This window comes from Elephas maximus, chromosome 11 (assembly GCF_024166365.1).
Source record: "Elephas maximus indicus isolate mEleMax1 chromosome 11, mEleMax1 primary haplotype, whole genome shotgun sequence".
In the NCBI taxonomy this organism is placed as follows: domain Eukaryota; kingdom Metazoa; phylum Chordata; class Mammalia; order Proboscidea; family Elephantidae; genus Elephas; species Elephas maximus.
In genome coordinates, this window is record NC_064829.1 from 29,042,298 (window position 1) to 29,068,678 (window position 26,381).

Here is a 26,381-nt window from a genome sequence, read left to right on the forward strand (position 1 = left end):
CAGATAAGTGATGATTGACCTACATTAATTTATGTTGTATGAAGTAATTTAGCACATATAGCTTATGGTATTTTTAACACATCAGCTTTGACGTTTGTGAATACCAACGACAGATAGTATACAAAGCGTAGAGGCAGATAAAATAATGAAAGTTAATACAGATTAGATGTGCGATTTCCTCAGAAACCAAGGTGTACGTCAGAACTGGATAATGGCATTTGCTTGGTAGAAATATGAATTCTAATTAGTCTGGAATTCATTTATTTTTAGTGTTCTCAAGCTCACAAATTTTTCTTGTTGCAGCTCATTGGTGTTTTAGAAAAGAAGTGAAGGCTGAAGTTTGAAATTACAACAAAGACTAATAATCATATAGAGTTCTGGGCATGTATGTTTTATTTAGATCGTGCCTTGGAACAGTGTAGGAGCTAATCTATTCTTTAATTTCTCCCCTGAAGTTTAAGATAGTAATGATTCTCATGGGCCAGCTTCTTTTGTAACTTGTTCTGCACACACACACACACAGTTTCTTTTGGTAGTTTAAAAAGTAGCAAGTATCATCTTGTTTCCTCTGACTACCTAAACCACTGTAACAGTATGCTATTAGTGCCTGAAATTCCCACTGAAGTTTAGAAAAAAATATCATTTGACTTATACTTCTGCTTGTTAAATGCTGTGTTTCTAATTTACCTGAGCTGATTTTGAAGTCATGTCTTATATGGTAGGGCATTTATTTAGTGACACTAGAGTAAGAATCTTCTGGACCAGTGAAAGAAAGTCAAAGGAGTCTGTAATCTTAATATTTCAAAGAACTTTAGGATTCGTTTCATTCAGCCCTCTCTTCTAAACAGAATTCTTTGTACAACTTCTTTAATAGAACAAATAGCATCGTTTTAATACCTCGGTCATAATTTAATTTTAGTCACCTGAAATTAGAAAATTTCCCTACGCTTGAGTAGAGTTCACCTTACTTACAAGTTATGTTTGTTGATCCTAGTTTTGCTTCCTGGGACCATTTAGAACCTTCTTCCATTTCATGGCCCTTTATGTACATGAAAATAGCTATCCTGGTCCTTCTGAGTCTTTCTTGTCTTCTCTAGAGTAAATGTCCTCTGCTGCATTAACTGTTCCTCATATAGCATTACCTAGAGACTCCTCAGAGTGCCATTTCTGTATAATGTTTGGTTAGTTGATATCTTAATTAAGAAATCAATATTCTAGGTATAATCTGGCCAGTAGAACAATACTTTCACCTCCCTTTTTCTGTATCATTTTACTTATTGTAGTCAAAATATATGTGTATTACATCACTGGTGGTCCATTACAGCTAAGTAAAACCTTTAAATCAATGTCTAAGCCCTGTCTCCATCCTCTACTTGTATTTGGTGTTTTTGATGTAAATACAGGACTTCAGAGTCAGGGCTTCGTAGTAGGTTGCTGAAGAAACCGTATCTCATGTAGTCTACTTCATTTTAAGATTATAGCACTGTTGATTAGATACCTACTTATTTTATGAGCATTGGGCTATCTTTGTACAGTCTACATGTATTTACATATGTTATTTCATTTTCACAAGTTTCCTACAAAAAGGAAGTAGGAAAGTACCTACTTTTATAGATGAGGAAACTGAGGCTTAGAAAAGTTTAAAAACGTAGCCAGTGTGACTAGTAGGTGTCAGACTCAGAATTTGAACCCAGGTCTACCACACTTCAGAGTTTGCATAAACCCTTTTATAAAACCAAAACCAAACTCATTGCCATTGAGTTGATTCCAACTCACAGTGACCCGATAGGACAGAGTAATGAACTGCCCCATAGGGTTTCTAAGGCTACAGTCTTTACAGAAGCAGACTGCCACATCTTTCTCCCACGGAACAACTGGTCAGTTCAAACTGTCAACCTTTTGGTTAGCAGCCGAGTCTTTAACCACTGTGCCACCAGGACTTCTCACCCTGTTATGGTCTTGTGCTAAAATACACTCCAAAGGTTATCTACGTGGTATCACTGTGTAGGTGACAGAGCCAGGATCCTATCTCTTCTGACTCAGTTCAGTTATTCCAGCTTCTGGGGATCCTTCATGTGCTGATTTTTTTCTGCCATATATTAGGTTAGCTTTATTCTCAGCTTTGTGTCTTTCACAAATTTGATGAATATTCCATTGGTGTTCTGCATCAAGACCATTAATAAATTGTTGAAAAAAACCTAATGATAGACTTCTGAGGTATACTGCTACAGATTGCTTCATTAATTGTAATTCTTTGTCTGAGTGATATTGTTCAGTTAGAAGTCAGTCTTATTGGTGTCAAGGTTATATTTCTTCTTTTTGTTGACAACGAGAGAATATCAGTAGAATCTTTATCCAGTTGCTCCTTGAGAGCTAGATATACAGTAAAGCAGTCCTTGGGGCAGCTGGTTTAATAACCTTTTTTTTTTCTTTTTTAGTCTTATTTGAATTGTTCCTATAATAAACATACTGGTTCCAAGAGATTGGGGATTCTTCTCCTTAAGAGCTAGCTAATAAGCTCTCTTAAAATAATTTCTATAATTTTGCTGAAATCTGGTATCAGACTCAGTAGTTTATATTTTAGGAATCAAAACATGCTTCATTAAGTTTAAATTATGTTTTAATTGAAAACGTTTAAGTTCTTTAAAGTAGAGGAGGAGAAAAGCTGAATGTTAAAAGCTTTTTTACAGATTCCTTATGAAGACAAACCCTAGATCTTTAGGTCTTTGGGAAGGTGAACAACTAAAACAGTTTTGACGGGAATCTGAAGAGAGGCCTGCAAACAAAACGACCAACCGAAGGAATGTACTCTCAGGCCATTAGAAGGAAAAGTAAAATGAGAACAATGTGTATAAATAATTTCACCAAAAAGTGTGGTGTGAACTTTTCTCGGAAAATCAGAGTGAGACCTGATGCTTAAAGAAGAAACTTGATTAAAACATGGAATTTTTTTTTTTTTCTTTTATGACGGAGAAGGACAGAGGAGGACAAAGCCAGCATTTGTTTACTTAGTTTGGGTACTTAGAGCTAGTTTTTCTTTTTTTTCCCCCTCTTCTGTGATCCCACTATTCTAGTTGGGAAATCAGTTTCTTCTTGTGACTCATTCATGTTTCAGGTTGATTTTAAGAGTAATAAGTAGATAGACTATGATATGATTAGTTAAAGCTCGGTCAGATAGATTTCACACTCCATTAATTTATGAGACTTTCTCATATGACTCTGGCTTACTCTCTTTTTCCAGAAGCAAGATGGTGTAATCATAGGGAGATTAAAATTTAGATATTCACTCTAAAGATTGGTCCTCCATCTAGAATTATACACCACAAGTAATATTCATATTATGTAGGAAATTAAGGTATAGATCTTTCTTAGGAAAAATTGATCTTTGTCTTCTAATGTCTTAAATATATCTCTGTCAGTTATAGTTTATAAAATTCTCATTATGTTATAACTTGGTCGTAAGTAGTATTACAAATTGATAAGAGTCTACTAGAATAGACTGGCTTTGTCACTTGGAGCCTAAATACCTAACTGGTAAGGATCGTTTGGCATGTAGGTCAGTCATGACCTGACATGGGAAAGCTAGGTAGCTTTATTTTACTCGGTAACCACAGTTAATTCCAAACCCAATCATTAGGTGTCGTTAGTCCTGAACCGAGTTGGTTAAGAGACTATGCCTAGATTAGTTCAAATCTGTTTCTTTAGTGGAACCTGGGACTCTGTCATGCATTGATTCAGCAAATATTTTTGAGCACCTACTGAGTGCCAGGCACTATTGGAGGTACTTGGGATACAAAGGTTTTTGTCCTTTTTGAGCTTTCATTCTGTCAGGTAAGCAATTAAAAAAAAAAAAACCAAACTTGTTGCTGTCGAGCCGATTCATAGTAGGTTGCTGAAGAAACCTTATCTCATGTAGTCTAGTTCATTTTAAGATAATAGCACTATTGATTAAATACCTACTTATATTCTGAGCATTGGTCTACCTTTATACAGTCTACATATTTTACATACGTTATTTCATTTTCACAAGTTTCCTACAAAAAGCAAGTAGGAAAGTACGTTTATAGGTGAGGAAGCTATAGAACTGCCCCATAGGGTTTCCAAGGAGCGGGTGGTGAATTAGAACTGCTAACCTTTTGGTAGCAGCTGAGCTCTTAACCACTTCGCCTCCAGAGCTCCATCAGTTAAGGAATAGACATAATAAATAATCAAATTGTATAATACATTAGAAAGCATTAAATGCTATGGATAAAGAAAATAGAGCAGAATAAAAAGGAATAAGAGTACTAGGGTATGGTGGGGAGTCACAATTTTAAATAGTGTGGTCAAGGTAGGTTTTGATGAGAAAGTAAAATTTCAGCAAAGACTTGAAGGAGATGAGGTAATTAACCATGTAGCTATCTAGGGGAAAAGCATTCTAAGCAGATGTAAGAACAAAGGACTAAGGTAGGAGTGTGCTTGGTGTGTTTGAGGAACATCAAGGAAACAAGTGTGGCTGGAGTAGAGTACAATAGGAAAAGAGGTCAGAGGTATTAGGGAGGGGTGGCGGTCAGATTATATGGGACCTCAAGGGTCATTAAAAGGACTTAGCCTTGTATTCTCAATGAAATGGGCGAGATGTGGCAGGGTTTTTTTTTTTTTAATTAAAGTTTAGATGAAGGTTTACAGAACAAAATAGTTTCTCATCAAACAGTACACACATTGTTGTGTGACATTGGTTAACAACCCCACAGCATGTCAACACTCTCCCTTCTCAACCCTGGGTTCCCTATTACCAGCTTTCCCGTTCCCCTTCTGCCTTCCAGTCCCCACCCCAGGGATGGTGCACCCCTTTAGTCTTGTTTTGTTCCATGGGCCTGCTCAGTCTTTGGCTGAAGGGCGAACCTCAGGAGTGACCTCATTACTGAGCCGAAAGCATGTCCAGGGGCCATACTCTCAGGGTTTCTCCAGTCTCTGTCAGGCCAGCAAGTCTGGTCTTTATTTTTGAGTTAGAATTTTGTTCTACATTTTTCTCCAGCTCTGTCCGAGACCCTCTGTTGTGATCCCTGTCAGACCAGTCAGTGGTGGTAGCCGGGCACCATCTAGTTGTGCTGGACTCAGTCTGGTTGAGGCCATGGTAGATGTGGTCCATTAGTCCTATGGACTAATATTTCCCTTGTACCCTTGGTTTTCTTCATTCTTCCTTGCTCCTGAAGGTGTGAGACAAGTGGAGTATCCTTGATGGCCATTCATAGGCTTTTAAAACCCCAGACACTACTCACCAAAGTAGAACATAGAACATTTTCTTTATAAACTCTGTTACCCAATTGAGCTAGATGTTCACTGAGACTGTGGTCCTGTGGCAGGGTTTTAAGCAGAGGAGTGACATGATATGACTTAAGTTTTAAAATAATTAAAATAATTAAAAAAAATAAAAGACTGTAAGGGGACATGGATAGAAGTGTGGTAGAAATTCAAAAGTTTGAAACCCGCTTGTAGTCAGTCATTAAGGTTATGGTCTATACACTAGGGATACCACGTTCAGTGGATACCAGTATGGTTTCTAAAGTGTGACTGCCTAGATTTAAATCCTCGCTCTGTTGCTTACTGTTTTAGTACCTGACTTAAATTTTGTACCCTTACTGCCTCATTTGTAAAGTGAAAGTAATATTGCTTCACAGAGTTGTGATACATGTAGCGTTTCAGACAGTGCCTGGCAGTGTAAACTCTCAACAGATGTTAACTATCAATGTTAGTATTAATTATCACAATTTATTTGTCATTTGCCGAGCCATGTTGATTTTCTATGACCACAGTGTTTAACGTTGGTCTCTTCCTTTCCATACTTACTTTCAATGTTCTAGTTCAAACCCACAGAAGCTTTTGCCTGGATTATTACAGCCACTGTCTAATTGATTTCCTTGTCTCCTTACCTTCTGTCCTATTTAGTCTCCCAGACAGTGCTACTAGATTGCCACATTTCTTTCATGCTCTAAAACCGTAATTCCTTTTCTCTTGCCTTCCAAGCTATGTGCACACTTATCAGGGCTGTCCTTCAGGTGGTTTTAGCTTGTCCTCCAACACAAGTATGGAGTACTGCATGCTTTTACTGAAATTGCTGGGTCCTCTGCTGATCTTCTCTGCCGTTTGAAATTCTTCTAATTGCACCTCAAGTGCCATCAGCTACACTTTGTACATCACTTATTATAGTAATGTTTACCGTCTCGTACTATGATCATCTGAGTACCTCTCTAATTTTCATGTTTAGGAATGTAACATTAGATGTCAGAGATTACACTGTAGCTCTGTACTGTATAGTAGTTCTTACGTTTGTTTTTGTGGTAAATACACAGGTAACAAAGCATTTGCCATTTCAACAGTCTTCAACTGCCCCACAGGGTTTCCAAGGAACACCTGGTAGATTCAAACTGCTGACCTTTTGGTTAGCAACCATAGCTCTTAACTGCTATGCCACCAGAGTTCCCCATGTACAGTTTAGTGACATTAAATATGTTTATCATGTTGTCCAACTGTCACCATTAACTATTCTCATATTTTTCCATCACTCCTAACAGAAGCTCAGTGTTCCTTCAGCATTATGTCTTCCTTTCCCCCTCCCTCCTACCTCCTCCTGGTATTCACTTGCTATTCTAGATATTTCATATAAATAGGATAATACATATTTGTCTATTTGTGACTTATTTCACTCAGCATAATGTTGTCAAGATGCATCTATGTCGTAGCATGTATCAGGACTTCATTTCTCTTTATGGCTGAATAATATTCCATTGCATGTATGTACCATTTTTGTTTGTTTTGTTTTGTTTTTGTTTTTTTGTTTATCTGTTCATCTGCTGATGTACCTTTAGACTGTTTCCAACTTTTGGCTATTGTGAGTAGTGCTGCAGTGGACATGGGTATGCAAATACTCGTTTGCGTTCCTGCTTTTAATTCTTTGGGTGTATACCTAAGAGTGGAATTGCTGGATCATATGATAATTCTGTTTAACTTTTTGAGAAACTACCAAACTATTTGCCATAGCGGCTATACAATTTTACAATCCCACCAGCAATGGGTGAGGGTTCCAGTTTCTCTACATCTTTGCCAACACCTGTTGTTTCCCTTTTTTAATCACAATCTGTCCTATAAGGTTGCTATGAGTCAGAATCAACTCGACAGCAGTGGGTTTGGTTTTTGGTTTTTTAATGACCAGTGGAGGCCCTGGTGGCTCAGTGGTTAAGAGCTATGGCTGCAAACCAAAAGACCGGCAGTTTGAATACACCAGCCGCTCCTTGGAACCCTATGGGGTTGTTCTGCTCTGTCCTGTAGGGTCACTGTGAGTCAGAATCACCTCCACAGCAACAGGTTGAATGACCACTGACGTTGGGCACCTTTTCATGTGCCAATAAGGCCATCTGAATTTTTTCTTTGATGAAATGTCTAAGTCTTTTGCCCATTTTTTAAATTAGATTGTCTTTTTGTTGTTAAATGATAAGAGTTCTTCATGTATTCTGGATATTAAACCCTTATCCGATATATGGCTTCCCATAATTTTCTCCCAATTTGTAGGTTTTCTCTTCACTTTCTTAATAAAGTCCTTTGATAAACAAAAATTTTGCTTTTTTGTTTTTGTTGTGTTTTGATGCGGTCCTACTTACTTTGTCTTTTGTTGTTCATGCCTTCAGTGTCATATCTAAGAATCCATTTTTAAAAATTAAATTCCAAAGCATTACCTGTGCATTTTCTAAGAGTTTTATGGTTTCAGCTCCTGCATTTAGGTCTTCGATCCATTTTGAGTTAGTTTTCGTACATGGTGTGGAGGTATAGGTCTAGGCTCGTTCTTCTGCTCGTGGATATCCAGTTTTCCCAGCACCATTTTTTAAACAGGCTGTTCTTTCGCCATTGGGTGGACTTAGCACCTTTGTTGAAAATCAGTTGACAATAGATGTGTGGGGTTATTTCTGGATTCTTAATTCTATTCCATTGGCTTATATGTCTAGCGTTACACCAGTACTAGAGTGTTTTGATTACTGTAGGTTTATAATATGTGGTAAATATACAGGTCGAGGAGTATGAGTCCTAAACTACTATCTCTACCAGGCAACCAGAAGAAATGGATGGTGTGTGGCTACCATTACTGAACGTTTCAATCCAGGACCCAATAGATGGATTCTGATCTAAAAGAAGAGTAGTGTGGACCAGAGCTTCAAACTCACATGGAAACCAGACTTATTGAATTCATTGAGACTGGGGGAACCACCAAATTTAATGCCTGGACATAATCTTTAAACTTTGAACTGAAACCATCCCATGGAGTCATCGTTAAACTAAACAACAGTTTAGCCCAATTAATAAAGAATGTTTGCCTCGAGCATAGCACTCTTATAAAGAATTACCTGTGAGCATAAACTGACAACACTTAATCTCAAGCACAGATGAGAATTTTAAGGGTCCAGACCAAACCAAACCCAGTGCCGTCGAGTCGATTCCGACTGATAGCGACCCTACAGGACAGAGTAGAACTGCCCCATAGAGTTTCCAAGGGGCGCCTGGTGGATTCGAACTGCCGACCCTTTGATTGGCAGCCATAGCACTTAACCACTACGCCATCAGGGTTTCCCTTAAAGGGGCAGAGAGCCTAAAATAATGGCGATGAAACAATAGGTAGAGTTGGAACGATGACACAATGTGAAGTATGTAACCAGTGTTATGGACCTGTTCATGGAGCAGTTGTGAATGGAAGTATGTTTGGTTGAGTATATTGCCACCACGAATAACATATTTCTTATATATATAAAAAAAAAGTAGTATGAGTCCTCCTACTTTGTTCTTCTTTTTCAAGATCACTTTGGCTTTTTGGAACCTCTTATGGTTCCAAATAAATTTGGGGATTGGCTTTTCCATTTATGCAAAGAAGGCTGTTGGAATTTTGCTGGGTATTGTGTTCAACAATAGATTTAGATAATACTGACATCTTAACAATATTAAGTCTTTCAACCAAGGAGCATAGAATCCTTATTTAAGTCTTAATTCCTTTCAGTAATGCTTTATAGTTTTCAGTGTACAAGTCTTTGATCTCTGGTTAAATTTATTCCTAGGTGTTTTCTTTTAGTCAGTATTGTAAATGGAATTGTTTTCTTAGTTTCCTTTTCAGTTTGCTCATTGCTGATGTATAAAAACACAACTGATTTTTGTGTATTGACCTTGTACTCTGCCACTTTGCTGAATTTATTTATTAGCTCTTGTAGCTTCTTGTGAATTCTTTGGGGTCTTCTGTTATTTAGGATCATGTCATCGGTGAAAAGGGATAGTTTTACTTCTCTCTTCCCAATTTGAATACCTTCTATTTCTTTTCTTGCCTAATTTCCCTGGGTAGAACTTCCAGTACAATTTTAAATAACAGGGTGAGAGTGGGCATCCTGATCTTGAGGAGAAAGCTTTTAAGTCTTTCTCTGCTGAGTATGAGTTAGCTATGGGTTCTTCATAAATGCTTTTATCATTTTTAGGAGTTTCCCTTCTATTCCTAGCTTGAGTGTTTTTTATTATGAAAGCGTGTTGGATTTTGTCAGATGCCTTCTCTGCATTGATGGAGATGATCAAGTTTTTCTTTTCCTTTATTCTATTAACGTGTAGAGTATTAACACTGATTTTCTAGTGTTGAATCACCCTTGAATTCCTGGCATAAATTCCACTTGGTCATGGTATATGATCCTTTTAATATGCTTTTGGATTTGGTTTGCTAGTATTTTGTTGAGGATTCTTGCATCTTTTTTTTTTTTAATAGAGTTTATTTTATTTTTGTTGTTGAGGATATACACAGCAAAACATACATCAGTCCAACAGTTTATACTTGGTCAATTCGGTGACATTGATTACATTCTTCGAGTTGTGCAGTCTTCCTCACCTTCCTTTTTTGAGTTGTTCCACCCTCGTTAACATAAACTCATTGCCCCCTAAGGCTCCTGTTGTATCTATCTATATTCTTAAGGGATATTGGTGTGTAATTTTCTTTTCTTGAGGTGTCTTTGTCTGGCTTTGCTATCAAAGTAATGCTAGCTTCATAGAATGAGTTAGGAAGTATTCTGTACTCTTCTGTTTTGGGAAAAGTTTTTAAAAAGGATTGGGGTCACTTCTGTATAGTAGATGTTTTAATAAATATTTGTTGAATTACGTTTTATTTTGATTGCCATTATTTTTTCTAGGAATAATCAACAGCATCAAGCAACTGAACCTGAATCTGAGGAAGATATTATTCCAGATTCACCGATAACAGCCTTTTCCTTTTCTGGAGTTAACCGGCTACGAAGAAAGGAGAACCTGCATGTCCGATACATAGAACAGACACACACTAAATTGGAGCACTCTGTGTGTACAGGTGGTAAGGACTGATTGTATTTCAGTTCTCTGGGTTTGTGAAAAACTTGTCTATTTTTGTATTGTTCAATCTAGTGGAAGATAACCTTTGTTTAGGTAATTTATGTTACAGCTGTGAATTTGACATTAAAGTTCTTGGTTCCATTAGTGAAATGACTGGGAAGGCATTTTCTGCCTGTATTATGTGTGGACATGTGTTGTTCGTGTAAATCGGTAAGCACCCACACCCAAAATTTTATCAATGCAGTGAGTAGCTTCTTTTTCTCTTTTATTTTAAAAATATTCTTAGGTGTATATAACTGAGTGGAATTACAGGAAAGAGTACAGAAACTTAACATTAGCTTCTACCTACAATATGCTAGGTTTTATGCTGAGTGCTTTATATACATTATTGATGTATTTTAATCCTCATAACAGTCTTATGAGGTAGCTGTTCCCACCTTTGTTTTTCAGGTGAGGAGAAGGTAGGCTTAAGAGAGGTTAAATAACCCACCTAAGGTCAATTATCAAGCATGTAAATGAGTCAAAAGTGAAATATAGGTCTTCCTGGCTCTAAACTTTTGTGTTTTCAAGTTCTCACCACACCTTCCCCACCATTGGAGCTATCTTTAACTGGTTATTTTAATTTGTAGCGGTTAGTGGTAATCAAAAAATGTCTGTAATTTATCTACTTTGTAGCTTATCGGTGGCATATTTCTAATTCCAGACCAGTTTACCATTTCTGCTAAATGCTTTGGAACAGTTTTCTCATGTAGCCCTGGTATTATCACATGATATAATTATTCCTTTTAATATTAATCTAAAGTAATTTGTAAAGGACTATAAAACAAAAAATAATACATGTGAGGAATGTGCTTCTTAGCTCAATCAGATATACAAGACCAAATGGGCAGCACCTGTCCAAAAGCAGGATGAGACAGCAGGAACAGACAGGAACTGGTCGAATGGACACAGGGACCTGGGGGTGGAAAGGGGGAGTGTGCTGTCCCATTGTGAGGATTGCAGCTAATGTCACAAAATAATATGTGTGTAGATTTTTGTATGAGAAGTTAACCTGACCTATAAACTTTCACCTAAAGCACAACAAAAAAGAAAAAAAAAATCGTAAAGACTTTTAGGCTAAACTATCACAAAGAAAGTATTTGGGGGCAGGGGGTTGCATAGTTACAGGCATGTTTATATAATGCAAATGAATTGTTGTCAGTAAGCTAGGCCTTTTAAAAAATAAGTAGACTTTGTTCTTTGATTTTGGAAAATTGACACAATTCACCAAGCTTTCTGTGCCATTTTATTATAAGCAGGCATCATGATTCTTTTTTATGAATGGGTAGAAGAGCCAAAACCAAACCAAACCTGTTGCCGTCAAATTGATTTCGACTCATAGCAACTCTGTAGGAAAGAGTAGAACTGCCCCATAGGGTTTCCAAGGAGTGGCTGATGGATTTGAACTGCTGACCTCTTGGTTAGCAGCCAAGGTCTTAACCATTGCACCACCAAGTCCCCTGAGAGACTAGAGAGGAGGACATTTTTGAAGAGACTGGAATTTTTTCCTCTCTTTTATTTGAGCTTGTATCACCACCTAGTGGAAAGTAAAAGAACTGTTAAAAACCCTGCTCATAATTAGGAGCTAAATTAAAATATAAAACTGTGGATCTAGGGTGAACATTCACTGACCTTTTAGTCTACTGTCAGACAGGACAAGAACATCTTTATAATTTTGATTGTGTTGAAGTCCGTGTATAGAAATATTCAGGAAACAAATCACAGCAGTTTTCTTTATTAGGAAATCCTTCTTTTGTATTCAGTATAAATATTTTTGGAGTCCTGGTGGTGCAGTTGTTCAGAGTGCACTGCTACCCAGAAGGTCAAGAGTTTGAATCCACTAGCCACTCCTTGGAAACCGTATGGGACAGTTCTACTCTGTCCTGTAGGCTCGCTGTGAGTCGGAATCAACTCCAAGGCAATGGGCTTGGTTTTGGTGTAAATACTTTTGATTTATTTTTTCATTGTATAAAAACAGAATATAGCTATTTAAAAAACTTTGTCTGTTTTAGCCTTATTCTGATATTTTTACTTGGAGTCTGAAATTTTGGTTTTAAAATACAGGATAACTTTTGAGCCATGGACAGTATTATAAAATTGTCTTATAGGGTGGCTCTAAGTCAGAATCAACTTGATGGCAGAGGGTTTATCAAAATTTTGATAGTATTTTTCTTCATTCTTTGTTTATATATATAAGTTCTCTCCTTTTTTCCCCTTAGAACTGAGAAAAGATCCAAAGTCCTCAACTCATCCACAACACAGCCCCAGGGGAAGTGAAATTCTAGTGGCTGACACTTGCAATCAAAGTCAATCTCCAATGGCTAGTAAGAAAAATACTGAGATTACAAGTTTAAAGTTTATGCTAAATGGTGGGCAGTAGTGGCCAACACTCTGAACTAGACGGTTTTGAAAAATATTTTCCATATAATTTTGTTTATATTATTAGTAGTTTAGTAGACTTTTGCATATTGGAAAGTAATGTTATCCTATTATTAATACATTTTAAGATTCCTATCCATATTTTTTATGCATATTAATGTACATTGCTAATACTTTTAAGTAAAGAAGGCATTATCGTGGTTTACTTACTCATTCCACAAATATTTGAGTATCCACTATGTACTGGGCACTGAGCAAAACAAAGCTCTTGCCCCCTTGGAACTTACAGTCTAGATGGGGACGAAGGAAAGTAAAAATATATATGGCAGGTGGAGGCAAGTGTTCTGAAGAAAGGTAAAGCAAGGTATAAGGGTATTTGGACAGCCTCTCATAAGCTGACATTTGAGCATAGATTGAGAGAAGCAAGTGAGACATGTGGGTGTCTGGAGGTAGGTCATCCCAGGCAGAGAGATCAGCAGGCACAAAGACCTTGAGATGAGAGTGTTGTTGGGCTTGTTTAAGGAGCAGTGAGTAAAGGGAACAGCAGGAAGAACAGAGTTGCTGTTTACTAAGGTGGAAGAGACTTGGGAGGTGGGGAGAGAAAGAGAACGCATATTTGCACACTTTTCTTTGTCTCACTCACACTACAGCTGCTCTGGCAAACGTTGCCAGTGGCTTGATTGCTAAATCAAATGACTACTTCCCAGTCCTTATCATACTCGATCTTTCTGTGACACACATTATTATTAATTGCTGTTTCTTGAAGTGTATCAGTCTCCTGGTTCTCTTGTTTTGTTTTTTTACTTTTATTGGCTCTTCTTTATCTGCCTCTTAAATGTTGCTGTTTTCCAATATGTGGTCCTTGGCATAGTCTTCGCGCAGTGGTTAAGTGCTATGGCTGCTAACCAAAAGGGTCAGCAGTTTGAATCCACCAGGCACTCCTTGGAAACTCTGTGGGGCAGTTCTACTCCGTCCTATAGGGTCGCTATGAGTCGGAATCCACTCAACGGCAATGGATTTGGGTTTTTTTGCATAGCCTTGTCTCACTCTCTGTTTCTCTGTGGAGAGATAATAAATCCTAATCCATATCTTTGTCTGAGTTTTCTCCTGAATTCCAGACCACTGTATCTGCCTGCTGTTGGACTTGTCCACCTGGCTATCCTTCAACTTCCACATGTCCAGAATTGAAACTTTCCTGCCAGACCTGCTCCTCGTCCTTGTATTTACAATCTCAGTGAATGACACTATACTTACCTCTTTAAAGTACCTAAATCAGAAAACTTTCAATCATCCTAGACTCCTGCTTCTTCATTTCTTATATCTAAACAGTTTCCAAGTCTTAATGAGTGTACCTGTTACATATCTGTTATGCATATTTTTTGTACTCCATTGTGCTAGCATAGGCCCTTAGCGCCTCATCAAGACTGTTTCAGTAATGTTATTATTCCCCTTATGTGTTAGTGACTGCTTCTTGCCCTATCAGCATATCATGGCCAGTATTGTCTTTGTAATGCAAATATCGCATCTGTCCTCCATTGAAAACAATTGGGTATATGTTCACTGCCTGCAGGATAAATTCCAAACCCCTCAACATCGTCTGATCCCTAGCCTACCTGTATGGGCTCATCTCGTACTACTACTATCTTTCGTACTTTGATTTCTAGCAATTGAACCACATGTAGTTTCCTGAACATGCAATTTTGTCTGGACCTATATGTGGATCCTAAAACATGCCTAGAATCCTTCTCTCTATCCCCAACCTAGATGACTCATTAAATTCCTCTTTCTCTCAAGAGTCAGCTTAGGCATTGCATTGTATAACTTTTCTTGATTATTTAAGGGACATTTAGGAGTTCTTCTACGTTTAAATTGCCCTTTAGTTGTACATTTATTGAAAGCCCTGGTGGTGTAGTGGTTAAGAGCTACAGCTGCTAACCAAAAGGTTGGCAGTTTGAATCCACCAGGCGCTCTTTAGACACTCTGTGGGGGAGTTCTACTGTGTCCTATAGGGTCGTTTAAGGTTGGAATCAACTCGACCACAGAGGGTTTGGTTTTGGGGTTTTTTGTACATTTATTATAATGCTTATCTCATTTTCTTATAACTTTCTTTTTACCTTCCTTTTTTAACTATAGCTCATAAGCTACTTGAGGATAAGAACCTTTTCATCTAGTGTCTAGCATGGTGCCTGTAACATAGTAACATAGTAGGTACTCCATAAATACTTGTGGAGTTACTGAAATTCTGCATGCATAACGCTTTATAAAATACTTGAACGTAGGTGATTCCCGTATGAGCAAGTGTTAGCTTTAAATTTGAAAATTATGCACTGCTAAAAAATTTCCCCACTACGCATGTTTTCATGAAAAGCACTATAATTATAGTTTGCCATTCATGCCGTATCTTAAGAAAAAAAAAAATCTTAGGTCACAGTAAATCCATTGTAGATATGAATTCTTTTATGATATTTTTCAGTGGCAATAAGAAAGATAATCTACCTGTTGCATTTCAATCGTTTAGGAAAAATAGAAAACTTAACAGCTAAAAAAGTATAGCAAGTGTGGATTCTAGATACCTACAGTTTATTACCATTTTATAGTGGCTATTTTGGACTTTTTTGCCCAGAATTTAAAAATATGTCCAGTGCCATCTTGTAAAGTGGTTCTTTGAGCCTCTTTCTTTCATTTTCATTTTCTGATATTTTTCTCTGTATCTAGTTGCTATAATAGTATAATTGGTAGAGTTCTTTATTTTGTTTTTTGTCTATTTGTATAATTGGTAGAGTTCTTTATTTTTTGCCTATTTAGAAACACATGGAACAAGCAGTTACTCCAGTGAAAAGTCATCTTTTAATTTAGCTACAGTTGTTGCTGAAACACTTGGAATTCATGTTCAGGAAGAATCTGTAAGTAATTGTCTAGTTGATGATGATATGTGAATTATTGATAGGTCCTTTTAAGTAGTTTTTAGAGAACTGGGCAAGAAAATTTTTTTATCCAAATATCATTGGATGCTATGAACTTTTGTGATAGATATATTTACAACAACAAAAAATAATAAAAAGAGTAGCTGCCGAGGCTGCTTATATATAACCAGACACCTCATGGGATTTGGTTCCTTGGTGTGGAGATTCAGGGTCATGGTTTCATGGAACGTCCCAGTTAATTGGCCTAATAATGTGTTTAGTGCTTCTTTTCTACCTCCTAGTTCGTTGCATGGTGCCTAGGGTCTTAAAAGCTTGCAAGCACCCATCCAAGGTATAATAATTGGAATGGATTTGCCTGGAGCTACAGAGGAAGAAGGAGACCCAGGAATAGGAGGAAGATATGGAATATGTGGCTAATTGCCTCCATGAACAACTGCTTCCTTTGTCATGAGACCAGAAGAACTGAATGGTACCCAGCTACCATTACTGAACATTTTGATCAAAGATTCCATAGAAGAATCCTAATCAAAAGGGGAAATGTAGAACAGAATTTAAAATTCTCATGGACTCCAGACTTTCTGGAGCCATGGAGGGTGGATGAACCCCTGAAATTATTGCCCTGAGATAATATTTAAACCTCAAACCAAAAACATCCCCTGAAGTTTTCTGAAAACCAAACGGTAGTTTAGCTTAACTACTTACTGTCTTGAGCATTGAGCTCTTTTAAGATCTATCTATATAGGATCAAATTGACAGTGGCAACTCAAAAGATGGGAAACTTAGGGGGCAGTGAGTTTATGTTAATGAGGGAGGAACAACTGAGAAAAAAGGGTGAGAATGGTTGCACAACTTGAAGAATGTAATCAGTGTCATTGAATTGTACATGTAGAAATGGTTGAATTGGTGTATGTTTACTGTGTCTCTTCTCAACCTCAAAAATAAAATCAGTTATTAAAAAAATTTAGGGTGGTAATGACGGCTTATAGGATTTGGCCAATGCTCCTCCCCACCTCATTAAATCTCTGGGTTCCTCTCCACCTCATTAAATCTAAGAGAAGGCCTAAATCTTTAGGTTGATCTCAAAATTTATTAGATTTTTTAAAAATCCTTTAAACTAGAGTTTGCTTTGGAAAACATGCTGAATCCTTGGGCCTACTATAGCTACTTTAGTCCTCCTCTGTCCTTACAAGTGCCAATCCAATTAGACCTAATTCTTAGGGATCGAGTCAGAAATTGACTCTATGTTTTGTTTTCATTATTTTAAATACTTCTTACATTGGATACATTTCCTTTTTCCCATAATTAATCCCTAGGAAATAGAAGACTTGAATTCTTCAATTTTAAGAATAAGTGCTTTCATCATACAGTTTAAAAACAGTGTTACTTTGCTTTAGTCAGTAAATATATATATGCTCTTGTGAAATTGTCTTGCTGTTGAATTTTTAAAAATTGAATTGGTTGTTCATTACATTTGAAGTTTTGTCCTTTCTAGTTTCAAATCCATCATCAAGTGATAGTAGTTTTTAACCTTGAACTTTAAATGTGTTTAAATTATTTCTGATTCCCTCCTTCCTGTAAGCCTGCAAGTTGGTAGTTTATTATCTGTTAAACACCAAATGTATTAAGGGAACTATGTAATACCTAAACACTTGGTGCTCAAAGTGTCATCCACAGGCCAACAGCATCTGCATTGCCTTGAAGGTTCTTAGAGAGAAAGAATCTCAGACCCCACCACAGACCTAGTGAAAGAGACTTGCGTTTTAACAAGATCTCCAGTTGACATGTATGCATGTTAAAGTTTGAGAAGCACTGATCTCTAAAGGACCTGTTTAAATTCATCTCCTGTCAGTGTAAATGTATCTGTTTCCTTCCCCTCATCTTAATAATGCTGATTTGGGGTATTAAGAGTTTTATATACCAATAGTAGAATGTACTTATGTGAAAAACTAAAATAGTGGTGCTTTTTTTTTTTTTCCTTAAAACTTCAAATGTGCTTCATTTTTTTATTGTGGTGAAATCACATAACAAAGTTAAACATTTTATGTACAGTTAAGTGATATTTAATCCATTCACAATGTTTTATAACTGCTTAGTTACAAATCATTTTCATTACCCCTAAAGAAAACTCCTGGAACCCTAGTGGCACAGTGGTTAAGAGCTCAGCCGCTAACCAAAAGGTTGATAGTTCAAATTCACCAGCCACCCTCTGGAAACCTTATGGGGCAGTTCTGCTCTGTCCTGTAGGGTCACTATGAGTTGGAGTCAACTTGACGGCAATGGGCTAAAGAAAACTCCATATCCATTAAGTCATAAGCCCTGATCCTCCCAGCCCCTGGTAATCACCAGTCTGCTTTCTGTCTCTATGGATTTACCTATTCTGGATATTTCATATAAATGGGATCATACAATATGTGATATTTGTATCTGGCTTCTTCACTTACCATAACGTTTTCAAGGCTTATCCACATCATAGCACGTATCAGTATTTCATTCGTTTTTATAATTAAGTAATATCCCATTATATATGTGCTTCATATTTTTCTGCCTAAGGAATCTCCAGGTCCCATGAGCCCTCTAGGTCATGAGCTCTACCATTGTCTGGAAGGAGAGCACAAGAAACAACCTTTTGAGGAATCCACAGGAAATAGTGGAAATGGTTTAAGGTAATTTGGTAATTTTTTTTTTTTTTAATAAGCTGTTGGTGAGGTTCCATTACAGTGAGTTCCATATGATTCAACCATTTATGTCTTTTGATGTACAGTTTGTTATTCTGAGTATATTTTTATTAAAAAAAAAAAAAAATGCTTTCCCCAGCATATGACCAGTTGGGGGCTTTTTCGCATTACGGTAGTATTAACGGATATTACTTTAGATACTTTTTGTACTTCTATCAGGCAATACTTAAGAGTTCCCAGCCTTGTTACTCTGCCCCTTTAAAAACCAAGTCATCCCTTCTGGGTTTGTATTTCTAAAATATTTACAAAAACCGAATGTTGTACAAAATGTGTCTATAAGCTTAGGTGAATTTCCAGCATTGTGTAACCTCTCGTTTTTACTAATTTCAAAACATCCGTTAACTAATTATACCTATATAAATGTAACGTTTTGCCGTTGAAAAGAGCATTTGTTTTTAATACGTGTACTTAATTTGTCATCATAGTAACTCACCGAGGTAGGTTTTATTGCTCCCGTTCCTTTTTTTTTTGGAAACCCTGGTGGCATACTGGTTAACTGCTATGGCCGCTAACCAAAAAGGTTGGCAGTTCAAATCCACCAGGCGCTCCTTGGAAACTCTACAGGGCAGTTCTACCCTGTCCTATAGGGTCGCTGTCAGTCGGAATCGATGGCAGTGGGTTTGGTTTTGTTTTTTTTTTTACAGATGACAAATGTAGCTTCAGAGAGGTTAAAAGGCTTGTGTAAGACTGACCACACAGCTCTTAAGTGCCAGAGCCAGAGCTCTTACCCAGCCCCCGTCTTCCAGCTTAAACCCAGTGCTCTTCACACCTATCTTCTTTGCTAGAAACAGGCTGGGTCTTCATTTAGCTTCAGTTCTGTAGTGTAAGAATTTTGTTTTTAGGACAAAGATTTCATAGCAACAAAGAAATTCGGTTCCCCAGTAGAATTTATTATACTATAATTTTTTTATATAGAAATTATTTTAATTACCTAGGAAAAATTCTTATAAAACAGGAATATCCCGGTATTTACACATAGGTTTCCTTATCATTTTCCTGTTTTTTGATATCCTGCCTTAAATTTTGGTTAACCTTCTGCCTCTAGTCAGTAGATAAGCCCTCACTGTTAATAATCCTGTATTAACAAAGGTTTCTGACTATGTCTTTTAATTTTTACCCTGTTTCTTTAGTATGAAGTAAGTTTTATCACTCTTGTGTATTTAGATTTTCAGATTCTACGTCAAAGACTCCTCCCAAAGAAGAATTGACTACTCGGGTGTCATCTCCTGTATTTGGAACCACCTCTAATGTGAAAAATAGTTTAGCTTTGAATACAAGTTTGTCCCCTTCTCTTCTGGAGACTGGGAAAAAAAAACATCTGAAAATAGCCCCTTTCAGCAACACTTCTAATTCTAGACCAGAGAAAATGCGATCAAAATCTGAAGATAGTGGCCTTGTCACACAGCATAATCTTGGGTCTAAAGGGAACATGATCGCTAGCCAGTCATGTTCTAATAAACAGATGCTTGCAAGTCAGAGTACAAGTGAACCCACAGGCGCGCAGGATGGCGCCGGCCACGTTAAAGATGCCGTCACGGATAAACATTCAGTGCCCCTGAAACCACTGGGAAGCAGAACATCCAAGAGAAGGAAAACTGAGGAGGAAAGTGATCATGAAGTAAGCTGCCCCCAGGCTGCTTTTGATAAAGAAAACGCTTCTCCTTTTCCAGCCCATGGTGATTTTTCCATCAGTGGGGACTTTGCGGTGGATAAACCTCTGGATCTTTCGGATCGGTTTTCAGCTGGTCAACGTCTGGAGAAAAGCCAAGGAGGTAGTGAGACCCCTAAAAACAGATTTAGGCAAGTGACTCTTTATGAGGCTTTGAAACCCATTCCAAAGGGTTCTTCCTCAAGTCGTAAGGCCTTGAATGGGAGTTGCGTGCTAGCCAAAGATTCCACAGAGGATCCCTATGTACAGGAATGCATCCTCCAGTCCTTGAGTAAATTTTCTCCAGATAATAAAACACCGTTACAAATAAAAGAAGAAAACCCTGTCTTCAAAATCCCTCTACGTCCATGTGAAAGTTTGGAGACAGAGAATCTTTTTGGTGACATGAAGGTTTGTGTTAAACGTTCAAGGATTTTTTGATTAAAATAGCTGTTTGTGATTTCATCTAGATGCCAATAATTATTTCTGTTTTAGGGCGCTACTTCTCATGAGCCAGTAAAAATGAAAACCAGGTCAGCCCATGGAGCGTGTGAACTTACATCAGTTCTTCAGTTAAATCCATGCAGAATTGCCAAAACAAAGTCTCTACAAAACAACCAAGGCATGTACACTGTGCATGTGATTTTCCTTGCTTTTTAATGACTTTAAATTGAGTATTGTAATATATTGTTTACAGCCCCTGGAGCCCTGGTAGCACAGTGGTTAAGAGCTACAAGTTAGCAGGTTAGCAGTTTGAATTCACCAGTCGCTCCTTGGAAATCTGTGGGGCAGTTCTACTTTATTCTATAGGGTTTCTATGAGTCAGAATTGACTCCACAGCAATGGATTTGCTTTTGTTTTGTTTTTTAATAGTCCCTAGCCAGGTTGAATAGTTTTGGGCAAGGAAGAATCTTCTTTCTTCCTCCATGTTTCTGTGTTTATGGGATGATTTTCATTGATTTCATTTTACCTGTGTGTGATTTTCCTGCTCTTAGGCTTTTTGAAAAATGAATTGAGATCTTTTAATTCTTACCTTTATAGGTGATTATGTACGTTTATTTTATATAACTATTTCCTATTATCTTTACCAAAGCTTTAAAAAAATTTTGACTATACAGAATTTTAAAGAGTAAAAAGTAGAACATCACTGAAACATTGTTCCTCACCCCATAGATACCTGTTCTTTTTCTTTGCATTTACATGTAAACACATGTGTATATATATATTTATGTAGGTTTTTAAACTTTTGGTTTGAAACATTGTTTGCTCTAATACATGCATGAGTCTCTTCGTAATGTTGCTGTGTTTGAAAGGGGCCCTTTTTTCAGCCACCAAATATTTCTCTGCTTCATATATAGTATTTTTTCTTTTATTCTCCATTGGAAATTTATTCCTTTGTTCTGCATTTGTTTTCCTTTTTTCCTAAAGCACATTCTTTAGTTGTTCTTCCAGCAAGGATTTTACTCTTTGTGTGGAAACATCCTTTCACTGTGACTTCTGAATTATTTTTAGCTTTTTTCCCTCCATTATTACTGTAGGGATTACAGTATACCTTCTTAACCTTTCGTAATCTACCTAGAGTTAATATCGTAGCACTTTATGTTCTGTGACTACAGTTCATATAGTTTTTATGTATTATATCTATATACATTATGAACTCCTCCAGACACTGTTACACTTTTAACTTTTTTAAAAACATTTTTATGGAAATATAATTCACATACCATACAATTCACCCATTAAAGTATATAGTTCGGTCATTTTAGCATACTCACAAAGTTGTACATTACTAGAGTCTTAAGTTTAGAACGTTTTCATCACCCCAAAAAGAAACCCTGTGCCCATCAGCAGTTACTCCATTCTCCTCTCCCCACTCCCAGCCATTGGTAACCACTAATCTACTTTTGGTCTCTATAGATTTGCCTAATCAGGACTTTTCATATAAGGGGAATCTTAAACAATATATGATTGTCTTAGTTATCTAGTGCTGCTACAACAGAAATATCACAGGTGGGTGGCTTTAACGAACAGAAGCATATGTTCTTTCTGTTTAGGAGGCACGCTCCAAGAGAAGGCTCTTTCTTTGTCTGTCTGCTCTAGTAGAGTCCTTGTCTCTTTTCAGCTTCTATTCCTAGGTTCCTTGGCTGTCATGTATTTTCCCCTTCATTTGTGCTGCTTGTTTGATTGCTTGCTTAATCTGTTCCTGTATCTCAAAAGAGATTGATTTAAGACACATTCTGTACTAATACTGCCTTATTAACATAACAAAGAAAACCCATTCCCAAATGGGATTATAACTACAGGTATTAAAAAAAAATACTCAAACCCATTGCCGTAGAGTCAATTCTGACTCATAGCGACCCTATATAGGGGTCAGGATTTACACCACGTATTTTTGGGGGACACAGTTCAATCCATAACAGTGATCTTCGGTGACTGCTTTTACTTAGCATAATGTTTTTAGTTTTCATCCATGTTGTATTACTGAATAGCATTGCATTGAATAGATATACCACGTTTTCTTTGTTCATTCATCAGATGATGGACATTTAAGGTGCTTCCACTTTTTGGTTATGAATAATGCTGCCATGAACATTCATGTACAGATTTTTGTGTGGATGTATGTTTTCATTTTTCTTGGGTTATACTTAAAGAGTGGGATTTCTGGACTGTATGCTAACTCTTTGTTTAACGTTTTGAGGAACTGCCAAAGTGTTTTCCAAGGCAGCTACACCCTTTTCATTTCTACCAGTGGAAAGAAATCACCACACTGGTGAGGGTTCCTGTTTCTCAGCATCCTCACCAACACTTCTTATTATCTTTTTGGTTATAGCCATGCTAGTGGATGTAAACTGGTATCTCATTGTGGTTTTGACGACTTATGACATATTGTCTATCTTCTTTGAAGAACTTTTATTCAGATCCTTTCCCTATTTTTAATAGGGATATTTGTCTTTTTAATTCTTGAGTTGTAAGAGTTTTATATATTCTAGATGCAAGTCCCTTATCAGACATGATTTGCATAAATTTTCTCCCATCTGTGGGTCCTATAGTGTTTTAAAGTGATAAGAATTTTATAAATCAATTTTTAATTGTGCATTTTTTTTCTCCTTATCTAAGATGTATCTTTTGAAAATCTCCAGTGGAGTGTAGATCCAGGAGCAGACCTTTCTCAGTATAAAATGGATATTACCGTAATAGATGCAAAGGTAAGTTAAAAAGTAAAACTAAAGCTCATTTGGTTCTTAACTCTAGTGAGTTGTTAATCAGTCTCCTGTCCTGATCAGCTCTCTCAGATAATCACATACCCTGTTAACCTCTGTTTTATCTCTTTAGAAAACTAAGAAATAAAAATGCTTACTCTTCCAACTTTATGGTATTTTTTGAAATGGTTAGTACCACTTTCTGACTTTAAATTGACTGAAACTTTCATTAATTTCAAAATAATACAGAATGCTACTAGAAGTTTTAAATAATTTTATGTATTATCAAAATAATCCATCATATGTCTTGATTAGCTTTTAAAATAATGTGCCATCAAGAAAAAAATTCATTTTCCCAGTTGGCTATTTTTAAAAATACTATATATTTTTTAAAAATTAAAACTCATTGTAGAAACATTTTAGCTTATATTTAGGTTCTATATAGTTTGAGAAGTTCTCCTTCACTTGATAGCTTATTAATAACAGTATTTAAGAGTTGTTAGAATAATATATACCCGTCAAGAAATCAAGTTTAACGTATAAAATTATGGTTCTTCAGTGCCTTGATGTTTGTTACTGTGAGGCAGATTGGAGAAGAGGGGAGTCTGGTCGTAGGTGACCCCCCCTTCCTTGGGAGCAGCTTTTTTCCTAGGCTGGAGTGGGGATGTTGTATATTGAAGCCAGAATGTTTTACAGACAATAGGACCTAAATTTATTTCTATTCCTGAAATGTGAAAAGCGAATATAGACTTAAAATTTGGATTTTTTTGTTTTCTTTGTTCAGGATGGTGGTCAGTCAAGATTAGGAGGAGGAGAGACAGTGGACATGGACTGTACACTGGTTAGTGAAACTGTGCTTTTAAAAATGAAGAAGCAAGAGCAAAAGAAAGAAAAAAGTCCAAGTAAGAAATGCATTGTTGTTTTTTTAATTTTAATAAAAATGTAGAGGGAAATTTATAGTGATACCATTGTATTAATGTAACCTCTTCACCATAAACCAGTTTTTTCTCCTGTTCTGTTAATTTTTAGTTTCTCTTAGTAAAGCTCAATTTTAATATTTTAGGAAAAAGTTATTAACTGAAAATAATTTTTGTTTCAGAAGTAATGCAAATAAATTTTTACTGGAACACAGCCTCACTCATTTGTATGTATTATCTATGGCTGCTTATACAGTAAAATGACATAGTTACATAGTTGCTGCAGAGACCTTCTGACCCCACAAACCTAAAATATCTTCTCTCTGGCCATTTAAGAAAAAGCCTGCCAATCCCTGGTTTAAACATTTTTTTACAAAGGGGATAAAAGGGACTCTTAAAAGTCCTGTGTCAGAAATATGATATACCAAAGCATTTTGATAGGGATTCTACTGGGAAGTATTAGTATAGATTTATAAGTTAGTAGTAAACTAAGCATGATGGTGTATATGCCGAGTTACTTTGTCATAGTCTGTCTCTACTGAAAAGGGGATATGGCCAAATGAGAGTTCTGCTGTCCTTTGTAGTGAGAAAATGTTAGTTCTTTACCTATAGCCTTGATTTTCCAAAAGAGATGTGAACAAGGGAAGGATTTTGGCTGGTACTACCTTAGCAACATTCCTTACTGTGGAAGCCCACGGCATGAAAACAACTAAACTGGAAACAGTTGTCATTTACCACTTACATATGGAAGGGCTAAGACCCGCACGTGGAGGTGCAGTGCTAAAAGCAGAGACATTTTCCAGTGGTCATCTGTTAGTAACTGAGGCTGTTTGCACTGTGTGCATTCCTACATTCTGCGGAATATCCTGTAGTGTACCTTCTCAGGGCGTAATAATAATGCCTCCAGTCTTTACCTGGCTTCTTTTGGAACACCTCATCACTTGCTGCCCTAAATGAAGTAGGGCCGCTGTGAGTCAGAATTGACTTGACAGCAACGGGTTTTTTTGTTTCATCTCTAGCTGCCCTAAATGCATTAAGTGAGAGAAAAATTTAATAGTCCTTACCTTTAATTTTTGTTCTTTAGTAAAGAATAACTAACCATATGATCATGCAGCTGGCTGCCTAAGTTGAGAGGCTGGTGCCTATTAAAAGAAAAAACCTTTACAGTGATTTATTGTTAGTTTATACTGTGAAACTTAACTTTAAAAGTATTCTTCTTAAGAGAGTACTTTGCTTTTAAGATTATTTTTTTCCTGGCATCAGCTCCTGATAATGTTTTTCTCATTTTTATAGAAAAAGAAGAAAGTATTAAAGTATGTCTGTTTTGCTTTTGAGTGTATCTAGTTGATTCAGAGAAGACAAGAGTTTCCCAAATATTTGAAGCAGGCATCGTGTGGAAGTGAGATTAGAACTTTGACTAATGAGTAGAGGGTATAGAGATAATTTTGGCTAAATAAGGTGTTCTGGCTATTACTGCTGCATAACAAATCATCCAATAACTTGGAGGATTAAAACAACAAGAATCATTTTTTATCTGACATAGTTTCGGTGGCTCAGGAATTCGGGAAGGGCTTGACTGGGCAGCCATGTCTCAGGGTCTTATGTGTAATTGTGGGCAAATGGTGACTGAAGCTGGAAGAGCTAGAGAGCTGGGCAGCTGAGGATTGGCATTTCCCCGTCCTCATTTAGTCTCAGGGCTTCTCCTCTGGTCTTTCCGCATGGGCTGATTTGTGTTTCCTCATCACATGGAGGCTGGGTTCCAAAGTGAACAACCCGGGAGAGCAGGGCATTTTTATAATCTGGCTTCAGACGTTGCGTAGTGTCTCGAAGATCTGCCCAAGTTCAGAGTGAGTGAGTATTGACCTTAACAAGTGGACAAGTGTGAAGATCACATTGTAAGACAACACATAGATAGGAGATACCGTTGAGGCCATATTTGGAAAAAAAGCAGCCTTCCCGATTAGGTAAATCCTTTTTTTAACACTTAAAATTGGTTAAAAATGAGGTATGCAAATGAAAATTCCCAATTATTGCTAATATTTCAAATCAAAGCAAGGTTTTTTGAACCCTTCTTCTGTGTTAGACTTACTAAGTGCTGTGATAGAGATACAAGGATATAGCCTCTGTCCTCAAGTATTTCTATGATCAGAAGTCATCCCCACAAAAAAATAAGTCAGTGG

At 36.9% G+C, this 26,381-nt stretch overlaps 1 protein-coding gene across 3 annotated transcripts in view; it reads left to right on the forward strand.

Annotated features, from left to right (window-relative positions):
• Window positions 1-26,381, forward strand: part of RBBP8 (RB binding protein 8, endonuclease) — a 132,716-nt gene that overhangs the window by 86,883 nt on the left and 19,452 nt on the right. For 2 of the 3 annotated variants that reach the window (XM_049900493.1, XM_049900495.1), the window contains 8 exons: window positions 10,182-10,357; window positions 12,615-12,719; window positions 15,580-15,677; window positions 18,249-18,361; window positions 19,598-20,492; window positions 20,577-20,703; window positions 23,202-23,290; window positions 24,069-24,186. In XM_049900493.1, the coding sequence (XP_049756450.1) occupies window positions 10,182-10,357; window positions 12,615-12,719; window positions 15,580-15,677; window positions 18,249-18,361; window positions 19,598-20,492; window positions 20,577-20,703; window positions 23,202-23,290; window positions 24,069-24,186 (1,721 nt within the window). The remainder of the gene's footprint in view (window positions 1-10,181; window positions 10,358-12,614; window positions 12,720-15,579; window positions 15,678-18,248; window positions 18,362-19,597; window positions 20,493-20,576; window positions 20,704-23,201; window positions 23,291-24,068; window positions 24,187-26,381) is intronic. The other variant, XM_049900494.1, reaches the window with a different exon arrangement.